This window comes from Triturus cristatus, chromosome 12 (genome assembly GCF_964204655.1).
Source record: "Triturus cristatus chromosome 12, aTriCri1.1, whole genome shotgun sequence".
NCBI classification, from domain to species: domain Eukaryota; kingdom Metazoa; phylum Chordata; class Amphibia; order Caudata; family Salamandridae; genus Triturus; species Triturus cristatus.
In genome coordinates this window covers 292476581-292489484 of record NC_140595.1, presented here as the reverse complement: position 1 = coordinate 292489484, position 12904 = coordinate 292476581, and the positions used below count along the sequence as shown (strand labels likewise).

The following is a 12904-nucleotide window of genomic DNA, read 5'->3' as shown; positions in this document are numbered from 1 at the left end:
AGCAATCATAAAATGTTAATCAACGGGTGGTTTGATTGTTTGCTGCAGTGACAGGTGGTTCACCGTTATTGAACAAATGGTGCAGGATGAAGACATTAGTTTAGCCGGGAGAGTTCAGATCCGAATTAGCAGGACGCACATCAGCGCCGTTTTACGAGTTGCTAAATATAGCGCCTTAAACAACACTACGACTGACACGCCACCGAAGAGACACGTGTGTCAGATTAAACTACTCGATGAACCACGTGATATACAAGATATCAGAGGCGCAACTAGAGCCAAATTTCGGGGGGGGGGGGGGGGGGCTGAGCAAAAATTTCGGGGGGGGGCTGAACTTTAAGCAATAGGCAGAGTGGAGCTGCAGGGGCTCTTAGAAGGGGTGAAACAACAGCGAGGCCTCATTAACATGCAAATGGTCTTTTAAAGACCTGTGAAATGCTCGGGTGCGGCTGCTTTTTTGCCCGGGAAGGTGTCTCATCCCGGGCTGCCACACACGACGGGGGGGGGGGCTGAAGCCCTGTGAGTCCAATGGGTGTTGCGCGCCTGCCCGTATCCATGGCAACATTGGAAGAAAAGGCCGATCTGTGTAACACGAAGAATTCTTTAGCACACATGCAATAGATGCGTCTGCTGTGCATCGTTCCCTTCTCCCCGTGTTCATTGCGCTCTGTCGCTGCTATCTTTCATTCCCGAGGAATTCCCTTCATAAGGCTCTGAAGACACATCTTTTTAGGCTTTGAGGACTCTGGGACACCTTTGGGGACTCTGCCCCTCTTCACCTGTACTTTCAAGCCGAGCGCCGCGACACTCGCAGTATCTGCGCGCTATATAAAAGACACTCATTCATTCATTGCCCGGATTGTAAAATCGGTGTCGGCCGTGTCGCCCGTAGCCTGACCTCTGTTCTGCGACCAACCATAGCCCGTCTCAATATGTTTTGTACTGCTTTGGCGCCCTCAAGTGGCCAAGCAGTGCAACAAATGAAGCAGTGCAACGAATGCGAAAAATCTGTGAAACTCGGTTTAAACCGAGTCAGATGATTTTCACCCGGTAGGGTAGTGTCGGGGAGAGTCGGTTTTAACCGAATTCCGGACAGCCTAGGTATAAAGTAGGAACCCCTGACTACAGAACTTTAGAATTTACCTGGACTAAACTCTGCTATAGAAACCAAATACTTCGATGATCTACACCACGCTGGATGACTGAAGAATCTCCCTTGGAGTAAAGGAGTTACTCCCCTGCAAGGCAGGCACCTAAATGCATCTGACCGGTTTGCATCTCCTGAGTTCCCGAGGACTCTGAAGATTTCTGTACAACAGGAGGTGGGTTCCAGAGGTCTCTTAAGTCAATCTGCTCTCTCAGCAATTCTGAGACCAGTATCCCTTGTGGGGACCGTGCAAACCTAACCCCTATGCACCGTGTAATTTTGCAGCAGCATATGCTTTTCGGCAATCCCTGAGGCTGTGCTTTGGGCTACTTGTAGCCCCAACCCCGAGCATTGTTTCCACCAAAGATTTCCAGTCTACACTCCACAAGTGTTCCGTGGGCTGGTATTTTGTAATTTAGCTCGAGGTCCCTTTGCGATCCTTGGTCCGTTGGCCTGTGGGTCCCTGTGAAGGTAACTTTGACTTTCCATAGGCTTCCCTGGTTGCTCAAGACATGCCCTGACTCTCCATAGCTTGGAGAGTCCCAAGGACCTTGCTGGTCCTCACCAAAGCTTCTTTCCTCTGCCCACGTGGGTCGCAGTTGCCAAGGCTTGTTGGTGTTCAATCCGGACACTGATCCCCCAGCACTCGACATCCTTTGTGGGACAGCTCACCTTCATACTTTGGTCATCGTCGACGTCTCCTGGCACCCGTGGCTGCAGAGTCAAGCATCGCATCTTCTCACCTGAAGCACCCGACATCGGTGGGCATTCGTCTATCGTGCCCCTGGTCACTGTGAAGTGACCCAGACTCTGTCCCCTCTGCTTTCAGGTTCTTCTCATCTCAGATCCAGGCTTGGATTCCACCAGACACTTTTCATCTTCCCGGCAGCAGCACTTTTCCGCATTACGCTATTGAAAACAACGAAGGTTCCCGACATCACTTGACCCCAATGCACCCGGCTCCTCTGGGATAGGTAGTAACACGAGTATATTGGTACTCTCAAGGGTGCTGGCCTTAGAACCTTCTATGTTTGAAAGGGTTTGCTTAAAGTCCTCTCCGAAGTGTCCTTAACCGTTAGAATTCCAACCACAACTTTCCCATAGAATTGTACAGAGCTCACGCCTGTGTTCACACACTGCACCCATCCTCCGTGGGTTCCCTGTGGCACTACTTTGGGTGGTTCCTTGGAGTAACAGCGATTTTACGTGCTCTAGGCACTGTGTCTAGTCAAGCCGTGGTTGGTATACCACTTTATTAGTATATGGTTTGGTCTCCCCCTGGAGCCCACTGTGTATTGCGCTATTTAATGTCGTTCTAGGGATTTAATATTGTGTGATTTGTGCTCTAATCTCATAAAGAGGTTAATAGAGAGTGTTTAGTAATAAATACATATATTTTATATATCTCTTGTGTGGTTCTCCTTTCATTTGGTCATTCAGAAGGTTCTAATCTGGTAAAACAAGCTGCTTAACATTCCTTCGAGACTTAGCCTGAAGGCTGCTTTCCATAGCTACCACTAGGATAGCTTTCAATAAAGGTTGTCTTTAACCTAATCATCAAAACGGGTTGTTTGGACTGGTACAAGGTTCTCATTTTAATTAGTAGTCAGCATATACCAGGCCAACTTCTCACACCTTAATAACTTACAATTTACCTTCAAAAGAGCGCGTGGTTCCTATCAGCACTATATATGACCTACCGACTGGAAGGAAGGATTTATGAATTATTCCACAGAATTATGATTTATATGACCAGGCAATACCTAATTAAGGGCCTTATTATGAGTTTGGTGTTGTCCATTGGACCGCTGAATCCTTGGTGGCGGCTCGGGGAACACCAAACTGACCGTCCACCATCCTAGCAGGACATTGGTGGTTGGACCGCCACTAGACTACTGCATCGACAGAGGCTCCTGTATCCCGCGGTGGTGGTACAGGGGACAGGTAGAGCAATATGCTGGCGGTGGCGCTACGGCACCGCCAGGCATATGACCAGTTGCCTTTGGCGGTTAGCCAGCCATGGAAGAGATGGCGGTGAGGCAACTCCTGCCACCTCTGTGCATGGGGGTGCAGGCAGGGGGGCACAATTTTAGCACCCCCCAGTTCATGCACAGAAAGGAATACACAACATGGTGCAATCCTTCCTGTGTAGGAATGTGCTTTTTCTCTGATTGTGCTAATGATTTTGCTTTTTTCTGATTGTGCTAATTCTTGTGCTTAATTCTTGTACTGCCTGCCCATTTTTCCCACCTCCTGTCGAAAACTCTATTAACAGGCAACTCACAACTCACCTGGAGCAGAACCAGCTGCTCGACGCCTCTCCATCAGATTTCTGCAGCAATCACAGCACCGAGAATGCCCTTATCACAACCATCAACGGCATTCGAACCCTTCTCAACCAAGGAGAAAGAGCAGCCTTGATCTTCCTGGACCTCGCAGCATCCTTCAATACAGTTTCCCACCACACGCTGATCGAAAGACTACACCACATTGGCATCCTTGGGGACATGCTCAGATGGATCACCTCCTTCCTCACCAGAAGCACCAGAAGGACACAGTGGGTCCCCCTACCACCTTTAACCTCCGAACCCAAGGACATTATTTGTGGCGTCCCCCAGGGCTCATCTCTCAGCCCTACTCTCTGTAACACATACATTACCCCACTGCCCAACATCATCAGATCTCAAAGCCTCAATACCATATCCTACGCAACTCATCATCTTCCTCACTGATGACCCTACCACTACCAAGACCAACTGTCACAGATGAACTATATGAAGAACAACTGCCTGAAGCTGAATATCGACAAGACGGAAGTACTGATCTTCAGCAACAACAGCAACCCCTGGAACAATGCCTGGTGGCCCCCAGACCTTGAACCCGCACCCATACCCACAGACCATGCCAGAAACCTTGGCATTATCATTGACAACAAGCTCACAATGGAATCACAGATAAACGCCATCACTTCTGACTACTTCACTCTGCGCATGTTACGAAAGATCTTCAAGTGGCTACCCCTGCACATGAGATGCACCATGACACACGCCCTCGTCACAAGCTGACTGGACTATGGCAATGCCCTCTACGTAGGTATCGCCGCACACCTCCTACAGAGACTTCAAACCCTACAGAACGCTGTAGCCAGACTCATCCTCGACCTCTCCCGATATTCCCACATCACACTCTACCTCAGGCACCTCCACTGGCTCCCCGTACAGAAGAGATGCCAATTCAAGCTGCTGACCCACGCACACAAGCCTCTACACAACCAAGGACCTGCCTACATCAACCACTGCCTGAGCTTCCACCTACTGTCAAGAAGCTTACGCTCTGCCTCCATTTCACTTGCCCACACGCCCTGCATCCACCACAGCAGAAGTAAAGGACACTTCTTTTCCAACATTTAAGCAAAGACCTGGAAGAGCCTCCCCATGCAGCTCCAAACCATCACCTCTCGCTCAGAATTCCTATGGGCCCTCAAGACCTGGCTGTTCGAATGAGCCTCCAGGACCTGCAAGCCCGGAGACCCTATTGGCTCATTAGCAGTGCTATACAAATCTTGATCTATGGCTTGGTTTATATAACCACCTTATGTCATGGTATACCTTACAGAGGTAGATACCCCAACCTCAGACCATGCATGTAAATTACGTGCATGGAATGTACTTCACGAAAAGTGAATGTAAGGAAAGTGGTACAAGGAATTCACTGGTTTCCCTACTAGCATACATTGTTGAGTTTTGACTGTTATAGCAAGCCTTGTTCTATCTGGTTTTGGTTCTAGCTACCTTGCTAGAGGGATTATGGTGCCACACTCCTCCTCTGGACCTTGATATGGAGTAATGAGAAGTATCGTTCAACAACAAAGTAATACCTGATTATCTTACTAGTGAATTTGGGATCAGGATTCCGTGCTTGAGCTAGGTTAAGAAAGGTGCAGAAGCAGCAGGCAAGGCCTGAACTCCTTTCATCACACATACTATTATGTGAGCAGAGCAAACTAAGGTGAGGGAGATCTACTTGAATTTTGTGACTGCCATCAGAGAGAGTAGAGAGCTGTTGAAGCCTGTCCTGAGGAATAAAGCTAAAATTCAAACTGGCACGAGCACTGAATAATATTTTTTTACTGTGAAAAATGCATGGGAACGTGCACTTCTGGTTGCCTCAGATGCTACCTCTGTGTCCCCCTAGGTCAGTTTGATAGAACATCTATTTTGATCTGCCCGTGTGACGATTCCTGCTCTCAATTATTGGTCCATTTTTTTTCTTCTGTAAATTTTATCAGATGACCAGACGTAGATACCTGGTACCAGTTTTAAAACTTCGTGGATTCCATCAACATAGACCTGCTTATTCTTTCCTTTGCATGCTGTCTGTTCCACTTAGGTGTCATGCAGTGGGAGGATTCCTAAAAACTGCCCTACAAAATAGAAAATTAATGGAGATTCCAGTGCACCTTATTTTCTCTCGTGAATTCCTGATAAATCTATGACCTTAATGGGGAATATTTAAAACCCAGAAAATTACTGTTTGACCCATCATTTTAAATATTGACTTATATCGATTTTAGCTTAAGCACTTATTGTGTCTAGTAGTGCACCAATCAGGCATTTTTAAGACAATTGATTCACTTGTTGGAGAGTTGTCCTTGTTAAATCTGGAATTATAGCATTATAAGTGATTGTATATTTTATTCCTTTATCTTTCGATTTGTATAATCGAATAAAGATTTATTTGATTTGAAGTAGTGGTGACATTTCTATTTCACTTCAGAGTCCACTATTATGAGTTTGTCTTCCTCTGACAATTCTATACTCTCATGGCCCAATTCTGGATGGTATTTGCATAGCTTGGTATATCTTGAGATGATTAGGTCATTCTTTGGTCTACTCCATCCACTTCGTACTTATCCAGGAGAAATGTCATCTGGCCGATGTAAGAGTTAGAATAATCAATCAATCAATCAATCAATCAATCAATCAATCAATCAAGGGTTTGTTAAGCGCAGCTACTCACCCGGACGTGTCTCAAGGCGCTGGGGGGAGGGAGGCGCAGCTCCTAGGCGCTCATGGAGAATCGTCAGAGGCCAGGTGGGTCAGAGTTCTTCCCTGGCCTTTCAAGGTAAGTGCGGCGCCGGATGCTCATGGTGCTTCGCCGAAGAGCCAGGTCTTGAGGTCCTTCAGGAACTTGGGGAGAGTAGGTGTCTGGCGGAGGTGGGGAGGGAGGGTGTTCCAGGCTTTGGCTGTGAGAAAGGAGAAGGAACGACTTTCTGTTCTGGTCTTCTTGATGCATGGTAGTGTGGCAAGGAAAAGCTGGGCTGAGCTGAGGGATCTTTGGGGTGTGTGGAACGAGAGACGGTGGTTCATGTAGGCTGGGCCGGTGTCGTGGAGGGCTTTGTGGGTGCGGGTGAGAAGCTTGAAGGTGATTCTCTTCTTGACGGGGAGCCAGTGTAGTGCCCGCTGGTGTAGGGTGGTGTGACAATGGCACGGTAGGGTAAGGACTAGTCTGGCGGCGGCGTTCTGGATGTTCTGGAGTTTGTGGTTGAGGTTGCTGTTGATCCCAGCGTAGAGTACTTTGCCCTAGTCCAGTCTGCTGCTGATGAGGGTGTGAGTGACGGTTTTCCTGTGTTCGAGTAAGTAAGTAATTTTTATTATGCATGATTAATTAAAATCTTTGCATACACAAAGCAATAAAACATTTCTTGTTCACAGGTAAAATAAAAAATAAAATTGGTGTTCTAGGGGGATCCAGTTGAAAGTTTTACGTAGGAGACGGAGGGTGTGAAATCAGGAAGAGGTGACAGCGTAGATCTGACGGTCTATTTTGAGTTTGGAGTCCAGGATGATTCTGAGGTTGCGTGTGTGGTCCGCGGGTGGGGGTGAATATGGTTCTTTGAATATTTAGTTGCCTACTTTTACCTTTCTGTTGTTCCGTGTTTTTGTGTAGTTCAAAGTATGAAAAATCCTTGGTATATTGCAGATTTGTGTAGGCAGACTGAAGTCTGCTCTGTTTGTCGATCACTGCCCAAGCTAGAGAAACATCAACTCAAGAAACAGTTTCCAGGCCCAAAAAGTGTGGACAATGTGGTTTGGAGGGTGGGGTATTAAGCCATTGTACTTTGTCCCCATTTTCTTGAGAGTGGCTGTTTGGACCTATTGTTACTCTGAAATAGTTTTTTTTGTTCCTGGTTCTCCTGACTTCCTGCCTGATGTTTCTCATTTCTTCAGTAGACATTTCCTCCTACATTAACAATCCTTTGCTTTCTGCTTGTTCCCTGCTCTCAGGGCTCCCTGTTCTGTGGCTCCTTGTTTTGGTAACCTTGGAGTTGTATACATTTGCCAATTTGAATCTCTCTTATCCTTCTTTCTGAGACTAGAGGAGTGCCCAAAAGAGGTGGCTGACACTTCTTACAGCAGGAATTGATCTTTTCAATTCCCTGTGCTGCAAGTAGAATGGTAATATCAACCATACATGTTGAATCTGTCTTTGGGTGTACAGGCGTGTCATGGTCTAACGTGATCCTTGATCTAAACTCATGACAGTTCTTGTCTGGTTTGGTTTAACTGAGGTTGGTTCTAGCATGTGTTGGTCTAACAATGGATGGGTGCCATGGACCTCAGGATGGTTCTAGCATGCCTTGGTCTAATCCAGGATGGTTCTTGCATGCCTTGGTCTAATCCAGGATGGTTCTAGCATGCCTTGGTCTAATCCAGGATGGTTCTTGCATGCCTTTGTTTTCTATTGGGCATTCTGATATATCTCCATCTTCCTCTGTTCTTTCCCCATCTTAAGCAGTTGAGATCTACTACATTAGGCTTGTTTGCACTCTAAGGAAATCTTTCAGCAAGGAATGTTATTGTCTTCCTGTAGAATCAACTTCAGGACAAAGGCCTTAACAAACATTCTAATTTTAAAATAAATTGCTAAACAAAAATAAAACACTCAAGTCTCCGTGAACTTGAATAGATCACCTCCTTGAGCTTGCAATCACTTTGATTCAGTAGACATTCCCAGGGTGGTTGCAGGTCATCTACAATCTTCATTGAAATGCCTGAAGTCAATTTCCCAAATCCACAGGCTCAATGTTCAGTAAACAGAACACGTACACTGGCACAAGTCAAGGTCACAAATTGTGAGGACTGCTTCTGTTCATACTTCTGCTAAAAAGAGCAAATCGAGAAAACAGGCATTTGCAAATATGTCAAATACTGTAAGACAAACATATCTCGGTAACATGTCTAAAATATGTCCCACTTGTGGTATATCAATCAAAACCTGTTTGCTATAATTATCTGTCCATGTATGAGAGCTGCCTTGGCGGTGAGAGACGCTTTAGATTTCTCAATTTGGAATCTAACAAAATGGTTTTACACTTTTTGGATGTCTATCTTACCATCGGTGCTTAATTTGTTCTGGTGGTTGCAAGCACTGGCATCCGCACTAATTTGTTGGGGACCGGGATTTTTTTGTCATCATCAGACTTTTTCCCAGAGCAGGAGAAAGAAAGGCAGACAAAAAGAAGAGACATTTAAGAAACAGTGACAAAAGAGAAAAGCAGGGATGAAAAAGAATAAGATAAGGAGATAGGAATTGGGGGGTGGTAGAAGGATACAGTGCTACTGGCAGTGGACTTCTAAGAAAAACATTGGGCTCCTCTAAATCTTAATTTGTAGGGGCTTATCATGGCTTCTTTTTTTTATCAAAGTAATGTTATTTATTTACCCCTCCTCTTCTTTGCCCCTACAAATACTCATTACCACTCTTACCACAATCGTTTTTTTGTTTCTATTTATTTTTCAGCCCCCGGGTCCAATATACCCTTCCTGGTCACTATCCCTCCCCTGAACATCTGTCTGCCTCTCTAACATCACCTCAATTACTTCATGCTCCCATCTTGCTCAGGCAGCCCTCGTAGACCCTCTCTCCATGAGCCTCTTTATAGTGAAAAAGAAGCACATCTCAAAAGTAGCAACATCATGTAAGGAGACTGAAGAAGAAATGTACTGAAGGGAAAGGGCATTCGATACATAAAGGTAGATATACTATGCTGCTTAGGACTAGGCTGATCAAAGTTTGTTATGTTACTGGTATTTGTAGAGCTCATGGCTCACCCGGGAGGGTATCCTGGTGCTGAAAAGCAGAAGCAGCATGGGTCGGGGTCAGAGCTGAGAATGGGTGACGAGCCATGTCTTCAGTTTCTTGCAAAATTCAAGAACTGAGGAGGCGGCGCTGATGTGCAGGCATAGATTGATCTAGACTTTGGGAGCGAGGTGGGAGAACTACAGGCCGCTGCATCAAGTTTGAATGGTGATGGGTATCATGGGTGAGGGAATATAAGGGAAATGTTGTTGTCGTTAGAAAACCAAAATATTGGCACTTTTAAATGTCAGTTCCTGCCACAAGGGAAAAGTGGCTAGTAGGTACTTAGATCACATGACGTGGAAAATGCCAAAAAGAAAGCGAATAAGTTGTGTGTTACTGAGTGTGATCTCTATGAACTGTATTTATTACTTCACTATGTGTAGAAGAGTCATTAATATAAACAGGCTTGTATGCTATTTTGGCATATGCTGCTACCTCACTTTCACTACATTGTGGAGCATTCGCTGCACATTTATTTATTTTTTATATAAAATGTATTTAATGAAGTAACTTATGCTCATTTAAATTAAGTAACTATAACTCTTAACTTTTTTGTTAATCTTACCTTTGACTTTCACAAGTTGAAATGGAGGAAATATAGTGATCAGGCAATTTAAGGTCAGCCGATGTACAGGGATATCCCTATACAGAGTTGTATTGACTATGGCTAATAAAATTATGGAATCAAGTAAGAATCTGCTAAAATGTGGCTCCTCTTTCATAGAATTCACAATGTTCAGCTGGATAGAGAAGGTGGTTCCCCAGCCTCCTGAGACCCCTAAAAATACAGGATCAAGGGCTGAAGAGCAGAAGGAGCAAGCAGCACCAGCTGAGGAGGTTGAAGAGGTGAGACCTGTCTAATAATAACTCAACAAGGAAATCAGAATCACTTTTCGGATCTCTCAGTCCCTTCCTCCAGGGCCCTAAATCCACCAGCGGTTGCCGTCTATTGCTTCCCTTTCACTGTGGCCTGTGCCAGGGCTTGCAGAATTGCCAGAAACCATACTGTAAAATATGAATTGAAACTATTAGGAAGTCTTCAATTCTGTTACATATTCTTTGCAGTGGTTTTCGAGAGAATTGCATTGGTTCAACAGATTACAGAATTTCTGTGCATGCTTTAAATTAGCACATGCTTATTCTTTACATGTGCTAACATATAACATTGTTCATAATATCACCCATTCCACATCACAGAAATAACAAGCATTTTCCCACATGCTGGGGGCTGTGGATTAGGTGCTAATGAAAAATGTCCTAGCTAACATAACAGAAAGCTTCAATTCTATTAAGGACACGGAGGTGAGGATTAAGCTGTTCTTTCTTCACTTTATTATTACAGGAGCATTATTAGAACATAATAATAACCCAACTACATTTCCCAAGAACCATTGGGAAAGAAAATCCGCAGACAGTATTTCCCTTTGTCCTTGTGTGAAGACTCTCCTGCCTCTTCTTTCTTCCTGTGACAAAAGCCGACAATTCTGGTCTTTATTCTTGTTTAGAAGAATCTGCTCCTATGGAAAACTGATGTACAATTGCCATCCAGGAGCCCCGATCGAAATACACCAGTAAAGATTTGAACATCATACACAGAGACTGTAACACTAGCATCAGGGTATGAATTACACCATTAGCGCATGCACATGTATAATAAGGTTGACATACTCACATGTAACATGCATAAATCTCTGCGTCTGGCCAGGGGGGAAGAAATGACCATGAAGTGTGAGGGGGGCTAATCATTGAATTTGCATCCTTGACAGAATTGAAACTTTCTGTTACGATAGCTAGGAAATTTATCACTTTATGTCAGGACTGGAGGCAATGATTACGCTAGTTCAAAGCTTATCCACCACCAGCGCTGCAAGTCTAGGGTGTGGTTGAGTAGAATCTTTTAAACGTGCAGTTCGAAGAACAGTCAGCAGCATTGAGTATATCCTCCAGGCTTGCTGCCATGGTAAATGTCTTGGACGCCATTGTGCCCCTAACAGAGTGTGCCCCATACATCTTTGTGTCAATGCCAGCTTCCTGCATAGCCCGTCTGACCCATCTAGCAATGGTAGGGTGGAAAACTGCCTTGTGGGGCTTTCTAAAGCAATGAGCAGTTGTTGTTACCCCGGGGGCAAACGTCCTCGTCAAGGCCATGTAAGCCTTAATGCTGCGAACCACACAAAGTTTGGGAGTGTCTGGGACAACAGGGTATGACACAATACGGGAATTACATTTTGTTCTTCTGGCGACATGGTAACCCACTCAGGGTAACTGTCCAGAGCTCTGATGTCAGACACTCTCCTACAAGACACTAGCCACCGCATTGTACCCAGTTTTTCTTACATTTTTCTGGAGAGGTATTTAGTGGAAGGCCAGGAGAGGAAGATTTTTAGACAGATACTAACAGAGGAGAATACCTTGGTACCTGGGGAAGGAATAAACTCATGTCCCTAATGAGTTTGCAGACCAGAGGATGTTCATCCACCGGCTGATCCCCCAATGTGGGAATGTCCTGACAAAATGTCAGACCAGAAGGTGTTGATGGACCTATAGGCCATGACCGACAGGGAGGCCAGGAAATTCAGGATATGGACGTCTGTCCTCACAGGTCCCAGGAGTCCCTGGTGACACCAACCCAAACATCAAGACCAGGCTGATCTATAATGTTTGATTGTGCTGGCAGCCCAGGCGTTATAGAGGAGCGATGCAGCGTGTCGCGTAAGGCTTGGTACTTTCCATTGTTCTCTGTAATCTTCTATGCCATGAGATGTAGTTTGCCTTCCAGGACTGGATCCCGCAGGAGAGTTGGAAACTGGGATAGACTGATTGAAGAATCCAAACAAAGTTCAGTCAGTACTGGATACCACACTTGAGATCTTCACGTCAGGATCACTACGACCAAGTCCGCCTGCTGTCTCCGAAGTTGCGCGGATAGCTGCATTATCAATGCATACCTCTTTTCTGGTTGCCAATCCTGTAGAAAGGCATCGGTCGCCGCTGCATTGGGGTCAGGCCGCCAGCTGAAGTACCTGACCATTTGGTGGTCTAGGCGTGATGTAAAAAAGCCTACCATGAATGGGCCCCACCTGGCCCTGAGTTTCTGGAAGACTAGAGGGTTCAACTTCCATAGGCTCATAGCCTATCTGTGTCGGGTTTGGTAATCTGCTACCTGGTTGTCTTTCCCTGGGAGGTTTTCCGCCATCACCAAGATGTGATTCTGGAGTCAGTAGTCCCAGAAACTCTGAGCTAGATCCGAGAACGCTCAGGTCCCGTGCATCCCAGGTGGTTGATATATGCGACCAATGCCAGGTTGTCCTTCTTTAGTAGCACGCAGCATTGAATTATGTCCTTCGTCCAGCACGTCACCGCGAATGACCCTGCCATCAGTTTGAGGCAGTTGATATGAACGGGTTTTAAATCCAAGGCCCATTTTCCTCTGGTGGAGAATTCTCCATATCACGCTCCTCAGTCTGTGCCGCTGGCATCAGATTCAATAATCAGCTTCGGTCGGAAGCCGAGAATAGCCCGCCCTTTCCATGCTTCCATGTGGGCAATCCACCATCTCATCTCCTCTTAGGATTTGTCCAATAAGGGGACCGTTTGAGAATAGGTGAATAC

General features: G+C 45.6%; 1 protein-coding gene across 1 annotated transcript in view; it reads left to right on the top strand.

Moving 5' to 3' along the window:
- The window catches only part of CNGB1 (cyclic nucleotide gated channel subunit beta 1), a 958531-nt gene that overhangs the window by 48915 nt on the left and 896712 nt on the right, over positions 1-12904 (top strand). Inside the window, exon 2 of the mRNA XM_085637063.1 lies at positions 10017-10138. Within this exon, the coding sequence (XP_085493189.1) occupies positions 10025-10138 (114 nt within the window). The 5' untranslated portion in view covers positions 10017-10024. The remainder of the gene's footprint in view (positions 1-10016; positions 10139-12904) is intronic.